At 49.3% G+C, this 26,250-nt stretch overlaps 1 protein-coding gene across 2 annotated transcripts; it reads right to left on the bottom strand.

Moving 5' to 3' along the window:
• Window positions 1-353: 353 nt before the first annotated feature.
• Window positions 354-24,641, bottom strand: Hmx (H6 family homeobox). 2 transcript variants are annotated; one of them, XM_033485295.2, is made up of 4 exons: window positions 22,804-24,641; window positions 7,333-7,679; window positions 2,317-3,092; window positions 354-957 (listed from the first exon to the last, which is right to left on the bottom strand). In XM_033485295.2, the coding sequence occupies exons 1-4, from the start codon at window positions 23,379-23,381 to the stop codon at window positions 946-948; spliced, it is 1,713 nt and encodes a 570-aa protein (XP_033341186.1). In that variant the 5' UTR covers window positions 23,382-24,641; the 3' UTR covers window positions 354-945. The 2 variants fall into 2 exon arrangements, with proteins under 2 accessions (XP_033341186.1, XP_033341173.1); XM_033485282.2 differs by having other exon boundaries at window positions 354-3,092; window positions 22,804-24,635.
• Between the last annotated feature and the right edge of the window lie 1,609 nt (window positions 24,642-26,250).

Genomic DNA, 26,250 nt, shown 5'->3' with positions numbered 1-26,250 from the left:
TCCGGGAAATGTTGATCAATCGAGTCTGTTGTGGAATCTCGTCGCCGACGATGGGACCTGATCACGTCGCTGCAAATTCTTGCGATTTATGGTAATCTCGCGGTCGTTAACTTCTTCGATCAGAAGAGACCTTTTATAAGTGTGCTTTGGACCGTTTCGCAAACTTCTGTTTCGACAGACTAGTTTGTGGAAAGCGGAATGAGTTAAATATTTATTTTCTTAGTGGCAGAGATTTCACCGGCTATGCCGTATCGGTTTGATTTCGAATGGCTGTGAGATAATTTGCTTGCGACGTGGCCAGGTGATAAGGGTGGAATGAGGTCGACAGGGAGGATTCTGAAAGACGTCCAGAGTATGGTTCAACGATCATTATTAGCGATTACGAAACGATCGGCTGTACAATAGTTCGAGATCTCGGATCACAAATAAGTCCGTACAAAACACGGGCGCGACAGGCGTGTGTCCTTAATTGACGTCTATAGAATCAAGGTGTGGTGTTTCTGTGGTATACAATGCAAGGAGCCGGTTTGGTTTCATTTGGTTTCTCTTCATTACTCTTTTTCCTGTTCAGTTTTCTCTTATTTCGATCTTTTTTTTTTGCGTATCTTTTCTCACAACTCTACCGTTCGTTTTAATAAAATTAATCGTTTAAGATACTTATCACAACAGGTAGAACATGTCGTAGGAACCCTGCCTTGTGTCTTACGGTGTATCCTAACAGTTAGTTTACAATTCTCGTGTGTGCGTGCGTGTATATGTAATGTATGTACGTACGTATGTGTTGTGAGTGTTTTTTCTTGGTTTCCTCAGACGCGTTATTACATTTTACAAGAGTGAGACAGACCAGTGTTCGTTTCTCTTTCGTTCTACTCGTTTGTTTTTTCTCGCTTTTGCAACGTCCCCGATTAGAAAGTGACGATCCGGTTTCGATCGTGGGAATAATCTTCACGCGCGGATCTAAAAGAAACAGAAACGTGTAAACGAAAAATAAATATTGCCGGAGGAAGATAGAGAAAGAGAGAGAGAGAGAGAGAGAGAAAGAAAGAGAGAGAGAGAGGGAGTGGTAGAGAATTAGAGAGAAAGTAGTGAGAGAGAATGAGAAAGAGGAAATGCGGAACCGTGGCTTGTCCCGCGCTATTCCACCAAAATATCTCGATAAATCGTTCCACGAGCAGTTTTCTTATCGACCAGTGACAGACTAGATACATACTTATATTACAATTCTCGACTTGCCGGAAGTCGCCAGTCGCGTCGGGCCGCGGCAAACACAACCATCCGAGGAGAACGCTTCCTCCCGCGATTCGTTAAAGCTACCTTCGTCGAAAGAAAACACGTCGGATAAGGGACAGACGTATTGCAACCGTTTCGGGGGAAAAATAGATTGGTTCACGCGACGCTTCGCTGCCGGAAGTCGGCCTGGATGGCTTCTGGGGGACCTCGAAGACCCGCTCGCGGCCGGTGATCCAACATAACATACTAATTCCAACGATCGCTAATTCCAAAATACCAACATATCTTCTGTATATTTAATTCGTTACGGGTTGTCTAGGATTCGATTGCGTACCCGTATTCAAATGAACTGTCGACATGTTGCAAATGGACTGCTTCCGATGGATAACTGATAGACTGCGAAATTTCAAAACTTCTCAAAATCAAAGTTAGGCAGAGCTTAATTCTATGTATTCTCCCGAACATCTCCCGACTCGCGGGACACTAGGGGCCAATTTTATGCTCTTTTGCAGTTTCTTTATTTCTCGAAGACATGCAGATGTTTATAAGGAATGGAGACTGTCCGGATCGTTTGTAATATACAGGAACTAATATTCTTCAGATGCTTCTAGCGTTTCGCACGTAATCTCGTGACATAAAATCCGCAGTCTTGGTACGAGGTCCGGAAAATTCCGCAGTCTAAAATAAATCATCGGTGCTCTACGGAAAAGGCAGAAAAGAAAGACACAGTTTTCACCGATTCGTTAGCCGGTGTAGACGAGCGTCCACTACTCGCTAGCGTGTCTCGGCGATCTTGCGAAAAAAGGAGAATCGGAAACTGTGCAATCTTGCAGGGATCACCGAGGCTGGATCATCGAATAGATCATCGAGCGGATCATCGAGGGCCGTCCAGCGGTCATCGTTGGCTCACCCGGAGAGCACGATCGTGGGTAATAGTCGCGCAATCGCGACGTTTCTCTCGGCGATGATGGTTGGTCGCGGCGGCGTGCCGACGGTCTCGTGAGCCGGACGGTGTTATTGCGAGGAGGATTGGGGTGGTTGTCCGTTAGGCGGCGGCGGCGGGGGTGGCGGAGGTTGCGGGTGTACCTGGTGGGGCAGGAGAGTGTGCGCCTGCACGTGAGCCGGATGATGATGGTGGTGCTGATGGTGATGGGAGTAGAAGATCGGCTGGGCGGTGGTTGGGGGGCAGGAGGTGCCGACGCCGACACCGACGCCGACGCCGACGCCGACGCCGACCGAATGCGAGAGCGCCGACGTGGCGACCGAGGCTGGCGCGGTGACCGTCGGCGGCGCGGCGACCGACACCGAGACGCCGCCGGAGCTTCCGGTCCCGGCGGAGGCCTCGTGGTAGAGAATCGGCACCCTGACCAGTCTTTGGGCCGCGTGCGCCATGTTCGCCGCCTCCAGCTCGGCGGCCAGCTGCCTTTTCCATTTGTTCCGCCGGTTTTGGAACCAGATCTTCACCTGGGTCTCGGTCAGCCGCAGCGACGCGGCCAGCCCGGCCCGCTCCGACGAGGACAGGTAGCGCTTCATGTCGAACGTGCTCTCCAGCTGGAACACCTGCGACCGCGAGAACACCGTGCGCGTCTTCTTCTTCCGCTTCATGCTGCCCGAATCGCGACCGTCCACACCGACCTGCACGCTGTTCTGCCCGTTACCGCCGCCGCCACCTCCGCCACCACCGCCACCGCCATTCCCCGACCCGTTCCCCCCGTGCAGGCTCGTCGAGTTCGTCGACTCCCCTTCGCCGTCCCCGTCCGCACAGTCGTCCTGGTCGCCGAGGTCGTCGTGCCCTTCGTCGCCCGTCGACGGACTCCGCGTCCGATGCAGACGGTCCTCCCCGTTCTCGTCGTCAAGGTCATCTGCGCAGAGTCAACGAGTTCGTTAGATCGGCTAGACCTCGCACATCCTCGGTGCGCCTCGATAGTTGCACCGAAACTCGTTGGAAGTGCAAGTATCGAGGTTCTGTGGACGCACCGTGTAGTCTCTACTCCTTTCGTTATGCAGGGGATGGATTAACTCTTAGGAATTCATCACGATGATTATGCTATCAAAATACCTAGATTCGCTTTTGTCCATATTTTTCAACAGATTTAACCCTAAGACAACCCCCTTTCTATTTTGCGAAATAAGTAATATTGCGAGGTTGCGACCGACCGAAAACAAAATCTTGATGATTAAAATATTATTTATTATTTTCAAAATATAATAAAACATATATTATATATTATTATTATTTTTTATTATTTATTTACAAGTTCGCAGAAAACACAAATTAAAAATTTTGTGAGGTTACTGGCAATCCCATATAGGAATCGGTTTTTTCTAAAGCATCGGTTGTTTCCGCCCCGACTGAGAATGCAACTATCGAGATTCTGCCGAGATACTATGCGATTTAAAGTGCACTTCCTTGCATCGTTTTGAAGGGAATGATTAACATCGTCAATATTTTTGAACAGATTCGTAGAAATATATTCTTGCATCCCAAAATACTCTAATGTGACGTTGATCATGAACTAATACTGCCGCGTGGATTCGTAATCGCGCGTTACCGGGAGAAATTGATAAGGCGGATTAACCGGTTTATTCGATTGCGAAGCGCAGGTATAATCGGATGACGCCCGTCTTAGCGGGGTAGTTAGCGAGCGACAATGCAAAGGCATAGCCGTGATTCCGCAAATCGCTGGCATTCACTTCGTCTGCTGGATGCTGCGGAACGGTCGGCCATGCTAAATGCATTAATTAGCCGGCGCTTTAATGCGTTCCTTGCGGCTCGCCGATGGGATCAGTGCTGGAGACCTCTTTCGGGCATCGATAAATAAATTTCGCCCCGCGCGGCACCGAAGCGGAGAGGACCACGGATTCGATAAATTAACGGCTAGCTATTCATCTCCCGCGGCGTTACGTTTAATGTATATGTAGTCTATTGATAGTCCGCTAATTAATAATCTATCTATCCATTTCGACATAATTGCTTTGGATTGCGCGCCGGAGAGAAACGTGTTCCATCACTCGATGAAATATTTGCGGTTTCCACGCCGGTTCTTCACGCCTTCCACGCGAAATCCGCGCCGACCCCCCTCCTCCCACACCGCGTCCGTTGTAATTCGTTGTAAATTCTTGTATTCGGCGAGTCTATTGTCTCGCTGCCTATCAATCGCGCCGACGCGACATAGAAAACACTGTTATCCTGCCAGACTGGATTTCCAAGCGACCGTTTTCCATTTTGTTACATTTCCATGCGGGTTCAATCGATTCCAAAGTTCGCTCTCGCAGGGCAACAAACAGCCGGTGAATGAAATGCAATTGATGGGCATAAGCAGGCCACTGAAGGCTCTTTAGAGAAGTTGCTGATCCCACAATGCTGACTGAAGCGATTTAGATCAGTCCAGAATGCGGACTTTGGAACTTCACAAACGCTGAATGCGATTCGCGAACTCGTTCGACGAAGAAGCGCGAGAGAGCCATTGTCAGCTAAATTATGAACCGAACCGTCGCAATATCGTGCTGAATAGTTACTTTGCCGGGTATTGGAAGTACTGATTATTGCTTGTTCCGATCGCTACACCACCATATATCGGATAGGCGATTCGATCATATTCAAGATGTACGAAAATGTATCGATGAATTCGTCACAGCGAAACAATCTAGTTTCTAAACAAGGAAGATTACTTCAATGACCGATCTTTTTGTACATCGATTAAGAGATTTACCACACGATCGTCAGATTTCCATGCATTTGTGGGAATCTCGATTGAGCAGAAAGCGCAATTGAATTCGAACGTGTTCGCGATTGCTGGAGCAAAGACGCGAGCATCGATTAGATCGAGTAAGCTGAATTTCTAGAAGAGATCCGAGCTCATTTATGAAGCTTCGGGAGGGTCGATGTCAGACGCAAACAACAGCAAACATCGTGAGCCACCGGTGGCAGCGTGAAGTTGACAAACAGGCAGAGGGAATTCTCTCCCTAGACAAAGTGACGAACTATCCCCGCAACTCCGGCTGCAATAGTTTACCCTCTAAGTGCGAGGCGGGCGGCGAACTAGCAGGCAGCCAAGTATTTTGGCGAAGTGGCAGGAGTAAAACGATCGGCGGGTAAGGCGATCGACGTTGGTTTGTCGTGGTGGAAGCCGTGGAAGCCGTACTGCCCGCCGTCCACGCTCGCGTTTACACACTTACGTGTATAACGTGCATAGACCCTCGCCTTGCCCTTTCCTCCCCGCTCCGCTCCGCACCGCTTCGTTCTCTTCGCGGCCTCTCTCTCTCTCTCCCTCTCGCTCGCTCGCTCTCTCTCTCTTTCTCTCTCTCTCTGTTTCGTCTTGCGACGCGCGCCCTATCATCGCCCTCCCACATATTCGCATGAAAACATCCCTCGGCCGCTCGCTTTTTTCCTGGCGCGTAGCGAAATCAAACGAGACGATCGTTCTCATGCCACTCACACGATAAAACACGACCTCGTTCGTTAATACAGTTCCGTCGAGAATCCGCTAAAGATTCATCGAAGACCGTACTTCATCCATCTTTTATTCATCGATTGAATCAACAAATTGTGTGTGATTTTGTCGTATCTGTTGGGCTGCTTGGAAAGTAATTTCGTCTTATTTACCAATCAGTTTCACCAGTTTTTTAACCAATCGACTTCGTTCCAATCTGTACTGTTATTATATATTTTTATATTTGTATGTTTCGACCAATAACGTGTTCTTTTCAGCAAACGAAGAGACATTGTTTACGAAGTTGCTGTGAGAGGCGATTCCGTGGATCAGAATGAATTTGTGGTCTTTCTGGTGTGATCTTATTAGCCCGATACCTTTCAGTCACCCTGCACAATATATATACTTTCGAAAGCGATCCAGGCTTTTCACGTACTATCGAGATTATACAAGTATTTCATCATCGAAATTTTTATCGATATATATTAAATTTATTATTATTCATAATCGTTGTTTACGCTTCGATGCTCGAAGTACTTAATTGCAATAATAGGCGCATCTTATTCAAGGCAACAGACCCCATTGTAAAAGCGGTGAGCAAAGTATCGAGGTCGCTGAAGAGATGGTGGGAGACGTGAAATTGATCTCTGTTTGATAAGGGTGACCGAGTCGTTCGCAGTTCCTTCCTTTTGTGAAACATCAGCGACCGAACGCGTTGTATTAGTTGAACTTGATCTGGGAAATTATCTATGGTTCGAAATCCATTGTGTTCACGCAAGCTTGATCGATGTAGTTATAACAATAAACCAATTCCGTTAATTGTTCCGCGTTTTGAATCGCTGTGCGCCGATAGACTACCATCGTTATCCTCGGCCGATGAATATTGTACAATTTACTGCAGTAATTTTCACTCAGGCCAACCGCCGCGCAAATGTTTATAGATCTATTATGCTCGACTAGCCTAAATTTATGATTTGACTGGTCGACGGTGTTTCCGATATAATTGTGTCCTCGCTAGGCCTGCTGCGCTCTATGCGCGGACCGTGGAAAATAGATCAAGTTCGATTTATGCTTCAGCAAATTACGCGACCTTTCCTCGAGCAATTTCAGGGTAATTCCTTTCTCTGCTAATTTCAATTTCTGCGAAAGCATAAAATCTGCAGTCTGCTCCTCAAAAATCGAGCTGTCCTACCACGCAACTCGTTGTAAACCTAGGAAACCGAACTCCCAGATTCGACGACAGTTTCCAAGGTCTGATCGCGCAACATTGCGAAGCTAACAAACTAAACTCGACAGTTTCCAACAGCTGATCGCCATTTCTAGCAACCCGACAAGCTCCGCGATCAAAGTACTGCAACTCGAGCAGAGTTGCATCCCAGAAAAGCCACGGGAAAAATTTGTTTCTCGTATCTCCCCAGCAGAGCGGAGATGCGAAAACATTTAAACGCGCGCGAGCCGGAACGCCGGAAACAGCGACGCCCAGCCGTCATAATGAAACCGCAAGGGGTTGAAAATCCCGTGGACGAACCCAATCGAAGCGGCGAGGAGCCGCCGGAGCAGCAGGCGGAACGCCGCGGCCGGCAAAACGGAATCAAAATCGTCGGAATTTCGGGCGGGGACGCGATTCAGGGGGCCGCAGAAGGTCGATTCACGGCGCGGGCAAACTCACCCCTTTGCGGAAAGCTCGCGGATGCGGGACTGACGCGGCTGAGGGTGCCGACGACGTCGCTGGGCGACGGATGCTCGAGCGTCTGCAAACCGTGCGTCGGCCTCCATGGAAACGGCCAACCGGCGCCGCCGGGCAGGACGCCGCGGATCCCGTCGGCGTCGACGATGTCCGATTGGCCGGTGACCTGCACCGCGTTGCTCAACGCTGACGACGCTGCTGCTAGCCGGGAATGATGTTGGTGTTGTTGTTGCTGGTGCAGGTGTTGCAGCGTCGACGGGAAGAAGACGCCGCCGACGCCGATTCCGACGGGGTAGCGGCCCGCTATCAGCGAGGACATCAGGCCTAGTCTGAAAATTGAGGACGATTCGATTAGTCCCTCCGAGCTCGGCATTCTAATCCTCGAGTGGTTGTGTGGCATCTGTCGGGCTGCTTTATTTCGGAAGCTACGGGTTAGTTACAGGTCGGTAGTAAGAGTGGTAATTTTTATGTTTCTTCCATATAGATCTGAAGAAGCACTTGATCAGTTAGGGCTTGATTGTATGACTATCTCGTTTGAACGCTTTGTGATCTTTTACATCATTTGGATTGAGAGTCTGATAGGGTGTTCATGTCATCTGGTTAGATACTCTTTTGTACCTTTTTTATTGCTAAGAGCAAACAGTATATAATTCTGTTAAGGATTTATAGCAAGGCTGCCTCGTTCTCATATTTATATTATATCAATTATATTATACTATTATCTTGTACTAATTTTAATAAAGAGACATTATATATTATCAATAAATGTCACTTGTTATTGGGAGTCCATGAACACCCCACGTGGGTACGTTTGTTTCAGAAGTTCACGCGTGTACTGTCGGGTTATGGGATGATAGTGACACTTCTTCGTTGGCAGATTTAGCACTTTAGTTGGCACTCATAACAGGTTTACGTTTTTGTTTCAGAAAAGTTTAGAAAAGTTCAGTCGAAGGACAGGTCCGGTTAAAATTTTGGGGTCTGCGGAGGTGTACATAGCGTTTGTGTATCAAGTTTTGCACTCGTAAAGTCTGCCTGATCCTAGCGATACTTCAGAGTTCAGGGTCTATAGAACCCATTGTATAGCCCTCGTGGAAGCTATTATCTAGAGTCAGTCACCACTTCTATATCGACCAGAGTTTCGAGTGCTTCTCTATAGGATACTTGTCCGAAAGTGGTAGCTATTAAAACAGTAGAATGCACAGCAGTTTTATATCCTAGGATGTTTTCTAGGGTACGAGGATCCTTCAGCGATACATCCTATCGGCTTAAAAATAAGACCGCCTGCCAGCTATGAAATTCTTAACGCAGCCCTGATGGGGAGCAATTATCGGGAGTAGTCGCAACTTCAGCGTCCACTGAACTTTGGCAAGTTTTCTTCTTCCAGAGAATCGCTCGTTCAAAAGCAGCCGCAGCACAGTAGACCGTGGAATAGTTAGTTTCAGATCCGAGGTTGCTTCTGTGGAAGCATCGTTCTCAAGTGAATAAGTAGTATTGGACAAGCACCAGACAGAGAACCTGCTCCTCTCTCCGGACTCATTATCGCCGCAACGACGTCGTCGCACGACTTCAAAAAACTGCAAACGTTCCGACGAATGTAACCGGCCCCGACGTCTTTCTAAGATGGCGTTCAATAACGTCCCGAACCTAGCTCTCAACTAAATTCCAGCAGCTCCAGTCGTCCGGGGTAATCTGCTCGGGCTTGTAAACAGATTTAGACGAACACCTTCGGCGATCGTTTTTCATTGAGAAAACGGCTTGCACCGGTGTACCTTAGGTAGGGCGAGAATCGACGCCGGCCGCAGGTACGGCCAGCCGGGGGCGGCGATCCTCGTCGGAGACTGCAGCCATAAGCGGATTTTCGCTCTTAATAACGAGGCTAAACGAGCGGGGCCGAGTGTCATTGTTGCGACGCAAGCGTCGCTCTTAATAGGCATAACTCTCGAAATTCCTTTGAGCTCGAGGGCCAAGTAGCCCGGGGAGATATTAATGGCTTCCGGCTGCTGGATGCCGGAGAAGGGGGGCTGGCAAGGGGGCCAGCGAAGCAGCGAGAGGAGGGGGGCCACGGAAAAGTGCAGCCACGCTCCGCTCTCCTCTCAATACACACCGCCGGGGGTTGAGTGAAACGGAGAGGGGAGAAACGAAGGGGGGCGGGAAGAGAATGGGATTCACTTCTACGCGGCTGCAGACTGGATAAAATGGGTTTGGAAACATTTGCCGGGTTTTTTTCGGAGGAAAGACAGGTTCGGCTGAATCGCGCTCGACGCCTCGGACACGGCCACCGTTCCAGTTGTAAACTCGACGGCCGCCCGCATTCAGAACCCCCTCTGCCCCCGCCGCTCTCGGCGAAACGCGGCCGCTGCTGTTTTAATCCAACTTTTTTTTTTAGCAGCAGCAGCAGCAGCAGCAGCAGCGGCGGTGTTTTATTTAGAGCGCGGCTTTAAACGGCTCCCCGGCAAACATTTTCGCGGAACCGTTCCCGCTTTTACGGGGCCCGCGCTCCAAACGATCCGGAAAACTCGCGAAAAATACTGGCAAGTGGCCGGCTCGCCGCGGATTTTCGGGGACGGCCGTTGATCGAACCTTTGATCGATGCCACCCGCTACACACCGACCCCGCGAATCATCGAGCTCCAGGGCCGCGCGATCAAAATGTTTCTACAACTCGGACTATCCCGTTCCAACGAGCTACTTTCCTTTTCATTGGGCAATCGGGTTTCAACGGATAAGAATGGAAAAGAATCAAATGACTAATTCGTTTGTTTTCTTCGGCGATACTGACTCGAGGAAGGGTTGTATCGTTCAGAGTGGATCAGATTTATAAAGATTCTCTCATAGGACATGACTGAACCAATTTCTTGCTTCGAGCATATATTACGACAAAAATGTTGAGAAATCTAAGTAAAAGTCATTCTTATGAAATAACACACATCGGACTTGTTTTATTACATATCTACCTCTCTTGCAGATTTTCTAGCGAAAAATTTAGTATACGTTCCCTGAATAGGATGTAAATTACCCTAAGTTACCATAGTTTCTTGAGGAAACAATCACGAGAGTAGCCCAAAGCTTCCTAAACCAAGCGTTTCTAACAAATACCGTGCACCGTGAAAGTTTTCTCAGCTCTTTCATTATTTTCTACTATAGATCATTATTCACAGATAATTAGGCTACATATTTATGCATTTACCACAAGGACGAATAAACGACACATCATATAAAGTTCGGCAATCTGTTGAAATAAAAACAAAAATACGCACTAACAACAAGACATTGAAAACTAACAATTACGATTGTGATATCGGTTGTCGGAGATAATTGTTGGTAACAACAGCAGCATGTTATAGTAATGCTTGAAGCGTTCTCTCGTGGACAAGCAATACTGGCGAACGACGCTCAGCGCTTAAGTAACTTCCCCGTAACGACGGTGTCAGGGCGTCGAACAAGCGCACGCGGAATCGGCGCGGATCGTCGCATGTTGAAGAGAAAAGTGCATCGAGCGATCAGATCGTCGCAGCCGGAGTGCAAGGGAAGCGAGCCGGGGAACACGGGGGAAGTTGTAGGGCTTCGGAAGCCTCGGCTTCTGGCTCTCTACCACCTTTCGGTATCGGCCGCGGAGGAACCCGGCTACCTACCTACCTACATTTCCGCCGGACCAAATCGTCACCGCAAATCGCCGCACGCGTTAAGTCGCGCCACCTCAAACTGCATCTGCATTCTCGCGAAACACCGTTCGACCAGTGACTAGAACTCGTGCAGTTTCGTACATGGACTTTGGTTAAATTTGCGTTTTAACGCAAGGCTGACGAAGAGCTGCCAGAGGCTGGCCCCGGTTAGGTCTGATCTTGGAAGATGAATGTCAGAATTAATCACCCGTCTCGATGAAACTCGCTGGCAGTAACGGAATTACCATTGCTATTGCTTATGGTACTTGCTTTTTCTTGACAGGATAATGGTATTAACCTATTTCCCCTATTTCTGTAGAGAGCCGGAAAATTTCCTCTAATAAGTCAGTAGTTTTGTTCTCTTCTTTTTCTTTAAATTATTATATGTATATGCAAACTTGCTGTCACGACTTGAGCCAATATTGCATTGGCTTACCGACTCTTTAAAGATTGAACACGATCTACGATCCCAAAATACGGAGTCGAACAGTGCACAATGGAAGAATGAATGATAAGGATGATCGATTTCGGACATACGTTCGTTGTTTTCAATTAGGCCAGCTAGTTGCGCCTCTAATTTGTATCCTCGTGCCTTTATGATTTGATCATCGGTTGAACAGAGTGGCCTTTGATCACGAACGGATGCTCGGATGCATCAACTTGGCTAAGCTAAGCCATGTTATGCTTGTATATGTTTAGTTTCTGGTGAAAACGGTTTGAATCCGACAGCGAATATACGCGAGCTTAACATAGCAAAGCATAGTTTGGCTCGCCGGTGGATGCGGGTCTTAACGATCGGCGCGACCAGCTAAAATGGCGGGTATAATCGGGAGCTGCGAGCATGGTTACGTGGCCGAGGGCGGGTTACGCGTTACCACCCACCGTACCCGCTCCGGGGAAGTTCGACTCTTCAAGAAGTTCCACTCCCTTCGCCGTATTTTTAATTACAGCTTGTTGTTTACACTCGATCGCTTGCGCAAGTTTGCCAGTTAGTTGTTCCGTAACTTTATTTCGGAGTAAAGGAGCAGCTTAATTAAGAGCATCGACCGGGAACTTCTGCAAACCGCCTCGCCTCTTTAAAACCGCCGGCTTTCTTATTATAATATTATTAAGTTCGCCGGCGTTGCAAAATACAGCGGGCGAGAGTTTAAATTTTTATCGAGCATCTGAATGAAGAAGTTGGCTCGAGTCTTCTGTCGCGACGGGTGTAAACGGACTCGTTCGGTACTAATTAACCCTCGCAGCTGTTTAAGCTACCTTTCCCCGCATTAATATTTTTGCTGATCGAATTAAGTTGAAATTGATGTTCCGATCATCTGTGGCTGGGAGGAAGACAGAGGTTCGCTTTGCGGTGAAAATACGATCAGCTGCTTTCTGATATGCCTGCAGCTCGATTTCAGTAAATAATTCTACGAATTTACATACAGCAGCAATGTTTGCTAGCCACACTTTACAGCTGATCGTGCAAATCGTACACGTCTTATCTTGTCATAGAATATCGAGTTTTGTTCCCAATATTTTTGAAGTCTGACAAAAGATTCAGTACATAATTGTATCAGTTTTTGTAGAGTGGAAATTGTGGAAATTGGAACAGTGCAGTTTGCAGATCACTGGCGTTTCTTCCCACCTAATCGAGCAAATCGGAGACACCCCACTCGGCCAGAGAATATTGAGTTTCTCGCCGCATACAATTTCCAGTCCGGCGAAGGTGAACGGGCAACCAGTCGCAGGCTTCCCAAATTTCTCGTGGCACGGATTCGAGCCGCGCCGAGTCAACAAACACCCGCTAAGTGCATTGATTATCGATGCTCGACGCGCTGCTAGCTTAATCAATGACGGTGGGGGACAGGTACGGCAAAGGCAGAACGCCTGCGGAAGCGAGAAACTTGCCTCGTCGTTGAGCTGATTCGAACGGGCAGATTCTAGTCATTAATTATTATCCTAGCTGCGTAATAGCAAAACGATATTTCGTAACTCCGATCCATCGACCCAAAAAGTTTTCTTGTTAAAACAGACACGTATCTTTTCGCGGCAGTAATTTGAGAGTATTTGGTATTCGATTTAGGAAGGTGTCGGTAATTTACTGCAGGAGCTAAGGATGCGTGAGCAACTTGTTTTGCGACACGATAATTCGTGCATGCGCAAGATTAACATTGTATCTATAGAGCACTGAAAAGGGGTAAGATCAAGTGAACGAAATTTCTCTTTTAAAAAAAAACAGGATCGCTTTTATCAAGTCATAGTACAATATTTATTATGGGATATGCTTAAATAAACAGATACATCCGACAACTGCACACAAGGAGATTGTTGCAGTTTCGACAATTATTAGAAAACAAGGAATTTGGAATTCGTCATTTCTGGGTCTGCTCAGTTCACACGTGTTATTTCTCTCGCTTAATCCTCACAGGATCATTTTCTCCAATAATGTACGTGTGTTGTATGGAGCGTGTGTATGTGTCGTCTCATAACGTTCTCGTTGTGTTGCATGTCAGACCTTTTCATTAAAAAATAAACAAACTAAAAGAATAAATAAATCGAATACGTCTTGCTCGATAAATACAAAGTTAACGATGCCCGTAAACAAAGCAAAGGCACAGCAACTGGTCATCCCAATTGAAGCGAGGACAAAATTTCCTAGACAAAGAAAATTGAAAACAAAGGCACGTATCACTGAACGATCTCCAAAAGTTCGCTCAGACAGCACAAACAACCTCGAAAACATTGGAAAACTCCGGGATCCTAAAACCTCGAGGAAAACAAGCCCGTGAAATCGGTTCGATCTTAATCCGGATCCGCGGATAATCAGGGTCGGGATTCCATCGATCTCCGGATAACAGGGTATCTCGATCGCCGGCTAATGCGTGTCGCTAATTACAGCTCACCTTTCGTCTGTCGCGCGGGCATCGATATCGCCGGTCGTAGGATCCTGAAGCGGATAGCTGGTCCGGATAAGAAAAGAAGAGTGGAAGGCCGAGAAGAGGGAGAGGAGGCCGGGCTCTCGCAGATGCCCCGGGAAAGATAAAAGAAATCTGACAACCGCCTGTTTGTAAGCATCCAGTGGGGGGGCGCCTCGTCTCTTTTCTTCGAAGCAGGTATAAACACCCAAACACTCGGCTGGAGAGAAGCGTGCTCCACCTTTTTGCTGCCTAATTCTTGCGCGGCTTACGTCTTCTTAGGTAGCCAACGGAATGAATGGCCGAGGTGGGCCCCACGGGGTACGGGGCTGAGGAGGAGGATGAGGTCCGGGGGATGAAGACGGGATGAGAGCCGGCCTGGCTTTCTTCTCCGGCATTCTACGGGCGCAATTTTCTCGCTCTAGCTTCTTCCTTGCTCGATCGATTCCTCGAGGACCCTCGACTCTTCTCCTTCGAGAGAGGATCCTCTTCAGGGGTCGAGAGAAAGAGAGAGAGACAGAAATAGAGATAGGAGAGAGAGATGGAGATAGATAGAGAGAGAGAGAGAGAGAGAGAGAGAGAGAGAGAAAGAAATAGAGAGCGGAAAGAGAGCGAAGGAGAGCTGGCAGCACGTTCCCTTTTCATCGAGCCGGCGACCGTGGGCGCGCTCTCTGTGCCGCGCACGATCCAATTGGCCCGATCGAGTGTCCGCGAGAGGAAACTCGTTGATTACGTTCAACCTCTCCCTCTCGCCACCCTCGCAGAACCCTCCCCCGCGCGTCGCCCACCCCCGTCGTCGCCAGTGCCCGCATAATCGGATACAGAGGGCTTTGGTGAAACGCGACGGTGAATATGGGGCCTCGAATCGAACGTCAACCGACGTGCACAGCCGTGTGTATCGATTCATCCGCGCGACGGTCAACCGTGGATTCTTTTCGCTCTCTCCGGGATCCTCGGCCAATTTGTCCGTTAAACTTCCCCTTCTTTATTTCCCCCCCTCCCCTCCCCTCGCCGCGGCTTTCTCTTCTTCACCCAGGCCATCCGTCGCACACCTAGAACCCTTCAACGGGGACATATTATACCGCTTCTTTTTTCATCGTCCTTCCTACGTATTGATTATTATTCCACCTTTCCGTGGGCCGGTTGCCGGCGCGCGCGGCGAGTAAGTGCCATTCTCGGATATGAACTCTTTATGCCGTGGTTAACGATCGCTCGTAACACGATACGTTTTGTCGTGTAACGTTACACGGGGGGTCGCCACTCTAGACACGAACCAGAAGTCGATTACGAGGAGCGAGCACCGCCGAGACCCCCGGGCCATCCAACGGACCCCCAGATTTCGGGCCGGCCGCTCCGGGCTTCTCGCGGTGATTTCTCGGTAATTTGGTAAGTTCGTATGGTCGGAGGTAATCTCTGCGAGGTGCTAATTCGGTCTGAGGAACAGGGGTTGCGTTTCGGCAAGCTGCTCGACTCGTTTAGACGCAGCGACCGGTGGTTTGCGGTGACGCGTTTACTTTCTTCCGCTTCTCGTGGTGATTTTTTGGCAGTTTGCTAATTTAGAATAACGATGGGCGATGGTTGGCAATCTTCGGTAATCTCGGATACTTGGGTGTAATCGACGGGGGTAAAACCTCGCAATAAGTTGTGGTTCGTTTCTTTTTTTAGGAGTTCGATAATTTAAAGTAATTAGGGGATGATCGTCAACGATCTGGTAACTTGGAATATTTTTTCGACGATCCCCAGGAGTTGGATGGATGATTATTTTAAATGGTTACCTTCAATTTCTTAAGGTGCAGCTAAAAGAAGGTCACCAAAATTCGGTAACTTTGAAAATTTAGGGATAATTTTCAAGGTTTCTTACTGATTATTTTGAATGATTACGTTCAATTTTGTAAGCTGCAGAAGAAAGACACCATAAAAGATTGCTCGCGGTGACCAATTTTCTTCTGCTCCTTATGGTGGCCTTTTGGGAATTTGATAACCTAGGACAATTAGAAATGATGTTTGGGAATCTACGGTATTCGATTTCGTGTCTCGATCGGTTTTACTCGCATCGATCGTAGAAGCGTTCACGGTTACGCACCGACTCCATGAAGTGTCATTACGATGACCCAACAATGAGTTATTGGCTTTCAAAGTACTCGGCTAAATCCGCTACTTGGCTTCGTTCCGCTCGCTGGCCTGTTACAGGCCAAGTGGAGGATTTATGTTTGCGCCTACACAGGAGACAACTTCATTTCGTTGGATTTCAAGGAAACAACTTAATTGCTTTAGCGCGACGCTTGCAGGCTTTACAACTCGACCAGGACACACTCGCGGCTTAACCCCCTCCGGCCCCGGGAATTAATTACAGAGACGTCGTCGCGAGGATTTCTTCGCCAATTAAAGAGTTGTCGCGTGCTGCGAGACCCTTTCGAACGGCCGCACAAACGGGACATCGTGTCCAAGGCGACCTCTCCCCGAGCGAAACCACCCCCGCAATTTGAAAAACTGTCGCCTGAATTATTTCGAAACTACACCGTCCGGCTGCTGTTCCGAACACAAATAAAAGTACATCGACGGAAAACCGTTTTCTTGTACGACATCTTTCAAGGAAATTTTACGAAATGGCTGCCGCTGCGGGAAACCATCCCCTTCAATTTTCTCTCATCTTCCGGGATCTAGAAATACAACCTACAATTTAGTTAAATAGAGAATTCACTGTGAACGTATCTCAATGTCACGAAGATCAGAGTTTGTAAAAAAACCACCCTCAAATCGTCAGCCTTCGAAGTGCTGTGTTGATTGAACAAATGATTTATTATCGTGGCGGAAACCAAAATAAACCCATAGAGAATTATTTCTCTGTACAATACGCATTTTTAAGAAACGTTAATTCTAAAGTGGATGCTGTCGGAAAGATTCATCCATCGTTCGCTAATTTTCTAGATGCTAGAAACTCGCGGTGAAATTGTAGAAGCAAACGTGAAGATTTCAAGATTGAAAAGAAGATAGCTGTAGGGCGAATGATCAGAGTGCATGAAGACCACCCCAGAGCCGTCAGAGTTCAGTCAAAGTTTTGATTTGTTGACTGAATGAAGGCGTCATCGCCGAGGCAGACGAGAAAATGGCGAATCGAAGAGTCATGCGAAGAGGACGAGGACGAGGACAAGGAGAAAGAGGGAGGACAGCAGAAACGTCGAGGGTGATAGTAGGGGGTTGAGAGACGAGGCAGAAGGAGAAGAGAGGAGAAACAGTGTTTCGACGCGATTATTATTCGTGGTCTATTCCCAGCTACCGTTCATTCCACATTTGTTTCCGACGTTGAACATCCATATCGCCCTCGAACGGGCGATCATACACAATAGGCTTTATCGTAGCTTTCTTTGAAAGTTCGAGCGCGATCCCACGCTAATTAACGAATCATTCATCGGGGCTGTAATTAACGAGACCGACTCTGTCGCGGATTATCCCGGCCACATCTTTTACTGCATAGACGTCATGTGCCCGCGGTCACGTTACTGAATATTGTTGTACCCCGATGCGAAAAAGGGGCCCGTCGCCGACTTTCACGATTCCGCGCGCACGGAACAGCGACAGAGAGGGAACCGGGACGAACAGGAAAAATATACTGGTAACAAAAAGGAGAAGGACACGGGAGGAAAAAAGAAATATATTCTTACGATCTCTTCCTGTATCTCGCGTTTCAATAACGACCGCGACGATTCTTTTTCTCTTTCGTCTCGCTTCGTTTTCTCTTGCATCGCGCGCGCGCACGTTCTCTCTCTCTCTCTCTCTCTCTCTCTCTTTCTCCCTCACTCTTTCGCCCTCAGATTCCATCTGTCTTCCTTTTTGCAAACGCGAATCCCGTTACATTTGTCGCGCCCCGTTTCCCCGGCTAAACACGCAGTAATTAGATTGGACCGGCTCGAGAAAATGTCGCGAATAAACGGCGAGGAGAGGCGGCGAGGTGGTTTCTGCTCGCGTCGCGCGCCCGTGCTGATTAATTTACGGAGTCGCGTCAACGGTCCGACCGGTTCCGTCATCCGCGGAATATTATCAATTTTAATACGGCTTTGTCCTGCTCCGCCACCGACTTCCGAGGCGTCAGACGATAATTCAACACTGGATCGTTGAATTATTCCGAACCGACGCTGCCGCACTCGCGAAGTTTATCGAAGATCGGAATTTATTGGTTCGCGGAATTGCGGCCGCTGTAATTCCCTTCCTCCGACACCGATACCTTCGATTGTCCGATGAATTATCATCTGTCGCGGCTTTTGGGCCGTCCTGTACACTGCGTGACAAATTTTCACACCGAACGTACAAACACAGCTAGTTGAAGGGAAAATCGTCACATCAATCGTCGGACGATGGAGATCTGAATAAGCACAAACATTCAGTCCTATCCTGTTGGATTATTATCCTATCCGCTTGGACATTCTATTTTCTGACGGTCTTCGATTTACGCGAGTTCAACTTGCAAGGGTAGTGAGCTTGCAACAGTCAGTCATATAAATATTCCGTTATAAATATGCTTCAGAGTTTTACACCCTGTTTTTATGATTCATCAAATAAATGGTGAAACATAAAATTGTTTAAATAACACGAGAAAAATAATTGTACCCGCGACAAGTAATTTTTCTGGCATATTTTCTGGTGAGAAAAATGTAGACGTCAGAGTAAAAAATCGTCGTCTTTAACCCTTCGCTCTCACACTGGATCAAAATGTCTCACATTTTATTTTCCGTAAAAGTAATATTGTCACGAGAAGAATGAAATTAACAGTTAGTTCAATATACTTGAAAGTGGGAGATCAAATTCTAACAAAAGAAACGATCTTTTAAAATGTTCAAATAATATTCTTACATTGTTAGGTCTCGGTAGTGTTGCTAGTTTTTGAGTGACAGTTGTTTGAAGACTCAGCTGGATCTGAGTGACCCAAAATGACATACGTGTTTCGCATAGGAAGTGTGACAGTGCAAGGTTAATTAAATTTTTTCTTTCTGATCAGGATATTTTTGATTTAACTACACGCAATTAACAAAGCATCGATGCTCGAAGGACAATGAGCACCGGCAGCGACAGAATATGATAGTAAATACATAGGGACGTGCGAAGAGGCGTTTCGCCTGGTCCCCACTCGCGAAACCATTTTAGGGCGACGGTATCGCGGACTTTCCTGCTTAAGACACTTCCGCGCCCATGCAGGGGGTTGGTGGTCCCGCGCAGAGCGTAGCTGTGCGCCGAGGTAAATTCGTGGAGCGCCTAATTCGGATAATATTCTACACGGGAATCCTTTCTGCTGAAATCTCTTCTCCCAGGAAATGCTATTACCGTATCAGTTTAAGAGGAGCCCGTGTTGTCGAGAGCGGGGGTGGGTTGGGGCGTTAAGCGCCGAGACGCTGGAGGAGATTTCCGCGGTGCAAGCTTTTCGTGTACTTAGCCGACCTTGGCAAAACCAAGACTCCGTTCCTGGATACCGTAGGCACCAATTTAATAATAAATCAAACCTAGAAGTTGCTCGCTTCCTCCACGCGGAAGACGCAAGGGGGCCAAGAAGCTCCCGCCCCCGTCCCCGCCGATGCGAAATGGGCGGGACAGGTGCCCATTTCTCTCGGGAGTCTTAGGCTCCTTAACTTCGACTACGCTGGTGTTTCCATCCGCTGATGTATTATGCACCCCGCCGCCTAATTGATTCTTTCCTACTTTCCGCGCGCGTCGGCCCTGATATCCGATCCTCTGCCTTCAAACTTTTGGGGCTTGTTTCGGCGAACGTCGGGAGCTGGCCCGATCGTCTCGGAATTTTTTTACTTCCGGCAGGTCTCGAGTCTGCTACTTTTAGACTCTGCTTTATCAGCTTGAACTTGTACTAGCGAATCCGTTTAGTTTCCGAGATTTGCCAGTGATACAAAAATATTTTCGGTCTCTGTTTATGGGGACATTTTTTGGTACCTGATATGATATTGGATTAGCGACTTACAGGTCCATTTTAAGGTGCAATAATTTATGCAGCATTATCTACGTTTAAAAGATGATCAATTTAAATTGGACGTTATTTTATCGGATGCTGTTAGCAGCAGCCTAGATACGTAGGTATTGAAAACTTCATGAAGAAGTTCTAAACGCAACTATGCATTGTCAAATCAAATTATGGAAGTCCGTGAAACAAATTCTATAAATTGAGGATTAGATATTCTACGCTATCAATTTGCATTCTGCTGGACGTGAAGCCACTTTCGCAGCGAATGAACGACGCGAAATGACACTCTCTTACATTCTGTAAATCATGGCAGCTCAGTGCTCGTCATCCCCTAATCCGATCAGCAACAAAAATCCGAACTCCCCGATGGTGTTTTGATGCCTCGCGACAGAATGATGAGCCGCCCCCGCAGCCCCCCTCGTCGGTGCCCCACGAAAATCGTTTCCCCGCGTCGAGTAATGGTGCATACGAGTGGAACTTAATCAAATGGTAAACGGGTGGAAAACAAGCAATTGGAGGCATCGAGCCGGGTAGCATCGAGCAGCCGGTTGCGAGCGGGTGCCGTCAATCGGAAGGGGGTGTAAATCTGATAAAATCATCTCGAACCCTCCCGTCGCAGCCCCTTGTGGCGCAAAGCGTGCTCGGGTTCCTCGCAGATACACGCCCGATACGAAGAGCCGGCCGACCCGGCCCCGAGCAACGTAAGTAACGCAAGAGAGGGTGGTTGTTGCTACGGTTGTTATTAAATGAGACAGCCTAATAGGCCCATTACGGACCCCTCGGTCCATTCCCACATAATATAATCCTCACCGCACGAGCTCTGCCCGGTTCCCTGCTACTTTATCAACCCCCCACGCGCCCCCGCGTGCACCCTCGTGTATCTTGATCCGAGAGCACTCACGCCCACGAAAATTTCATCTGCGGTCCGAGCACCGGCGTCTTTCGCTTTGTCGCGCGTGTCTCTCGCCCTTCTAATTTCGGATCGGCCGTTGTCCGACGGAAAACTGACTCCTTTCGAAGCTGGCCGCGAGCTTTGACAGTGTTATCCTGCAGGGATTCGTTTCTATACGAAGTTTAGAAGAGTTCCAGTCTGTTTCCGATGAATTTCTGACGGTTTGGCTGAGTTTGTTCTGCAAATGTTCCGCTCGCAGCATAGAAACATTAAAAATACATTTTTGTTTGATGGTGTAGAATGGTTTAAAATGGTTTGATGTAGACCAGAAAGATCGGTAGCTATTGGTGGAATTGAAAAATCAATTTTCAAATCGACTTTTATATACATACAAAATTGGTATTCTAAAGTCGACGGTTTTGAAAAACGTCCCTCATTTGATTCCCGCACATCGCCAACAAAAGCCTTAATCACGCAGAATCGTTTCGCATCGTCGACAAAAATGTTCGAAATATCGATAGTCATCGAATGGAGTTCGAAATATTCAAAGGTTCAAACGTTAGTATTGCCCGCGTTATTCTAAACTGCGATGTTAGTTGATTAAGCTCGGCAACACGTCATTGTCGATGAAATAGTTATTGCGAATTGGCCGAACGCAAATAGCAGCGGAGATATAAAACTGATGGTACGCGTTAATTCCTTATTAGTAAACATTGATACCTCGATCGAACCAGCGGCGATGGGTTAACGTGAAATTCTAGTTCTATCAGATAAATTATGCTATCTATATAGAGGCCATGGTAAATAGCGCTGCTGCGATAACAATTCACCAGATTCTCGCGCGAGCTATCGAACCTACTGCCCTCGACCTCTGCACGCGTGTTAACCCGTTAGTAGTACAGTTTAACAACTCGCGAACGATCTAAAAAGTTATTGCAAATTTTGTAACACTCGAGGTAATCATTTCACAAGCGACGCCAGTAGAACATCCATAGTTCATTGTTGCTTTCGCGCAGCGTCACGACGAGCCGCTAATAATACACACCGAGGAACAATGGCGATACGCTATTGAATGATTCATCAGAATCTCAAAACGATTCCTGGTTTTCACGCGAGCAATCACGCGAAAATCCGCGTGGCGTGGAGCGTAATTGTAACAACTGCCCTTTATCCGACTTCGATCTTACTGCTTTCAACGAAGTTGCACGACCTTTCGCTTCGTTCTAACAATACGTAACGACTGTTTGATAATGAAGCATTTCATCAAAGTTGATAACGCGATACACTTTTTCTCAAAGAATAATCATAATCGTACGGACATAGATTCTCAAAGGTATTCTTCTGGTAATTGTTTCAGCGTCGACAATCAGTATCAGCTGTGTCTTAACTGAACGATGCACAGAAAGAAAATCATTGCAGTCGATACAAAGTTGGAGATTTTCATGCATTTGTCAATTCGAACGGACTATCGAATTTAGATTGCTTGTTACTTATCTCGTTGATTGAAAAATGACATTGTCATCGCGATGCTTGTGTGCGACATTCAATTAGTACTTAACATGACACTTCAACATTCACTTGGACCCCCATCCTAAAGGCGCGACGTCATATTTACAAAATAGAAGAAAGATAGTTTTTTGTACTCGAAAGAATAAGTTCCCAACCAATCCTGTTAAAAAATCGTACTAAAAGCTTTGGCGAATTTCATCGTTTCGAGTGCCATTTTATCCTATGATCATGCAGGCAAGAGTCTCCGAAGCAACCAAACACTAGGACCCATAAACAAACATCTCCGGAACAATAAAACTAAACGAATCAACCGTTCCAGATATCCGAGAGCTATCTAAATCATCGAGAGCTCCGGGGTTGGCACAGAAACGAATCCGAAAATATGGAAGACGGTCCTCTGTCTCCAATAATCGGAATCAATCCCGATGAACTCGTTGTTATTGTCACTCGTTGGCGAACGCGTGCGACAGTGGCAACCCCGAAGCTCCCGTCGCAGCTGTCAGAATCGGATCGATATAAAATGAAAGGGTACCTCGAGAGCATGGCCAGATCGGCGGAAGCTTGATGTCCCAGGAGCGGATTGGCGGCGGAGTCGCTGGGCGGCGAGAACGTGGACGCCGGGCTGGTAGCACTGGTAGCACACCCGATACCGATACTGGTCGAATTGTTCCTGGTCTCGATGGCGTGTCCGACGGCGGTACTCCGTTGATTGGCGGCGTATCTCAACGGCGTGGGCGAGGACAGGCCTCTGTTGGGGCTGTCGCAGGCGGATCCGATCCTCTGGGAGTTCTGCGTTGGCGGCGAGGCCCTGTCGACGTCGGAGGATTGTCTCTCGCCGGAGACGGTGGACGTGGAGTCGACCGGCGGCGACTCCGGCCTGCCGAGGATGCTGGAGATGCTGAAGGACGTGTACTGGGGATTGCAGGCGGGCCTGAGCGGCGGCTTGCCCATGTCGAAGCCGAACGAGTGATGGTTGTTGAGCCCGCAGCCGGTCTTGCCGTTCTTCTCTTGGAGCAGCAGCTCGGCGGGCGTCGAGCTGCTCCTGGAGCCCTCGAGCTCCAGGTCCTCCTCGGACACCACGGACACCTCGATCTCGGTCTCGCCCGACATGGTTGACGCGGTCGCGCGTCCCGTCACGCGTTCCGTCCAACGGTCCGGGATCCTCGAGCACGGCACGATGGCTCCCTCGACTGTTCGCTCACCGGTAGCAACACACTCGTCACTGAACACGATCTGCTCCCTGGAGCCGCCGGCTGGTCAGAATCGTTGCTCCGTCGACGACCCGACGGCCCAAGGTCTATCCGACACGCGGAACGACGACGACGACGATCCCAGTCCTTCCCGTCGCATGCCGATGTCTACTCTCGGTTAACGACACTCGAACGTCGCGCGTCGGCTGGCTAGCGGGCAGCTCGCGACGCCTCCGTCGGCCGGAGGTCCCTCGTCGTCGTGGATCGGAGACGGATCGCTCGATCGCGCGACATTCGTAAGCGATACCCTGGACGACAGGATGATAGGAGACAAGACACTTGGAGGGCCCACCCTTCCCAGAGAGCCACCCTCTCGCGCGACACCCCTCTCTCTCTCTTTCGTCCTTCAACCGGCCTCCCCTTCTTCTTTCTCCGTGTGCCAGCACCTCCTACCACCGCTTACCGATCCGACACGTAGTCGCCGTTGCCGCCGTCGCTTCTCCTCTTCTCCTCTCTAGCTTCTCCTTCTACGATTTCCTCCTTCGCCCCTCTCTGTCCGTCTCTCTTCCTCGGGCTCGACTGTCCGCGGAAACGTTGCCTGTCGTGCGTGTAAAACCGCGAAGAGCAACACCGGCAGGCAGTCACTTCCTCGAGTCACTTTCCCTTCCACTCGATCGTTAATCACTCGGCCGGCGATCTGGTCCTCGTTCACCGCGAATACCAAATATGATCTCGAGCCTGCTGGTCAGCCCCGGTGCTCGAATCGCGAATTTCGAAACGAGATTCGAATCGTGGTTCGAATCGGGGTTCAGTGTCACTCGTCTCCTCGGCGTCGGTACGGGGGTGAAACAAACATACGCGGCGAGTGGACCCGGGGGTGGACACCGACGGTCGGCGGCGATGACTGCGCGTAAATCGCCGGCAAATGCGCAAATGCGTTTCGAAGCGCGGTGCTCTGCTCGCGCGGTGTTTGCGTGTCGTGGCGAGTGATGGACTGCGGATGGGCACTGTGCTCGCACTAAGGGTAGGAAAACGCCGGAGAAACCACAGGTCACACGAACGAGGGCCTTACTCGACATTCGCGTACGCAGCCGGAACGCGCGCCGCGATCGGACGAAGACAGCCGGCGAACGACGAACGGAGAGTGGAAAAGAGAGAGAGAGAGAGAGAGAGAGAGAGAGAGAGAGAGAAGGCGAGAGGGAGGGAGAGAGAGCCGATAGGCAGAGGGTAGCGGGGTGGAGCGAGAAAGAGGAGACCGAGACAGAGTCGACGGAAGCAGGAAAGAGCGTGGCGTCACGCTTCGAGAGTCGCGGGGTGGTAGTCGGGCTATAGACTGCCGAAGGAGACAGACGAACCGGGAGATGGTCGGCGCGAGAGGGATGAACGCCAACGGCGGACAGAGAGAAGGGTGTCGGTGGTTGCTCGCCGGTGGAGGGGTAACGTAGGACGGCTAAGCCGCAAGTTGCCGGAAGGGGTGTCGTTGTTGGAGGGGCAGGGGGCGGGGCGGAGCAAATGGGTTTCCGTGGGGGATGGTTCTCGCGACTCCTCATAGGGTGGTGGCGCGATCGATGACTCGTGGCGGAGTGCGGCCGGCTCGGGGGCTGCACGGGGGTAGCCGTAGGCGCGGGCCAATCGGGTGAGCCGCGTCGTCCTTAACTCGGAAGATACTCGCCCTCGACGATCCTGCGGATCGCGCGAATGGGGGTGGCTGCGGTGCTTTACCGAGGCTACCTACGCCAGGGAGGGGATAACACACAACTCCGCTGCTGGTGGCAGTGCCTGGCCGTGTTACTTATCCATTATAACACTCCAAGATCTTGATTTAAGCCTGCAGCCAGCGGTGAGCTTTTAACCAATTAGCCTTTATAGCCTACCCCCCTCGATGCCCTCCGCAGCCCCTCGCACCCCTTCCTCGCTCCGTCCTTCCATTTCAGCTTGCCTCGCCGGTCTTGCCTCTCGCTCGCTCCCTCTCGCCTAGCTATCTTTCTCTCTCACCCCCCCCTCTCTCTCTCCCTCTCGATTCCTCTCTGTCTACCCACCACCGTGATACGATGGCAGTTGCTACCACCTATATCCGTATTCTATACCAACGTCCTCGCCGCAGTCGCGCGATGTACCCACCTAATCTACTGCTTCTCTCCCTTCTTCTCCACCTCTTGCTCTCTGTCTCCCTCTCTCCTCTCTCTCTCTCTCTCTCTCTCCAGCTCTCTCGCTTTGCCCACCTCGAGCAACTCCCTCTTTTTCTTCCCATCCGGCCCTCCTTTCTCGCTCTCTATAACCACATGCATTATGCGCGTCGGTGTATCAGAGCCGCGTATTCGCGCGTGCAAATACCCCGAGCACGTAGCCGGCCGCGGGGGTGAGCTTCTCGTTCCGAGCCAGGAACCCCGACCACTCCCGCCCGGCTCCGCTGCAACCCACCGTGTCCCGGCACCGAACAACCCCCGCGCCAGCTTAAATACGCGACCGGTGACGGAAATTAAGAGTGGACCGTGCGATTCCATCGTGATACCCCGCCCGGTCTGGTTTCCCTTTTCTCTTTGTTCTCCCGGCGGGGATCCGGCGATTCGTGCCATCGCGAAGGGTGCCTCGCCGCTCGTCTTCTGGCCACGGATCTTTGAACGATCTTATTCATAGGCCTCTGTTTGACGGCGACGAGCATTGTCGTACGCGGGCCCGCGCTCTTCTCCTCAGCTCACTGCGCTGGGACAATGATGCGCCGCGGAAATTATTTAATGACACCCCGGTTTTACCATCCGATGCTGAATGCAAGGAATACGGGGCAAATA

The sequence above is a fragment of the Megalopta genalis genome, chromosome 15 (genome assembly GCF_051020955.1).
Source record: "Megalopta genalis isolate 19385.01 chromosome 15, iyMegGena1_principal, whole genome shotgun sequence".
Lineage (NCBI taxonomy): Eukaryota > Metazoa > Arthropoda > Insecta > Hymenoptera > Halictidae > Megalopta > Megalopta genalis.
The sequence above is the reverse complement of the archived record's forward strand: the minus strand, read 5'-3'. Positions and strand labels throughout refer to the sequence as shown.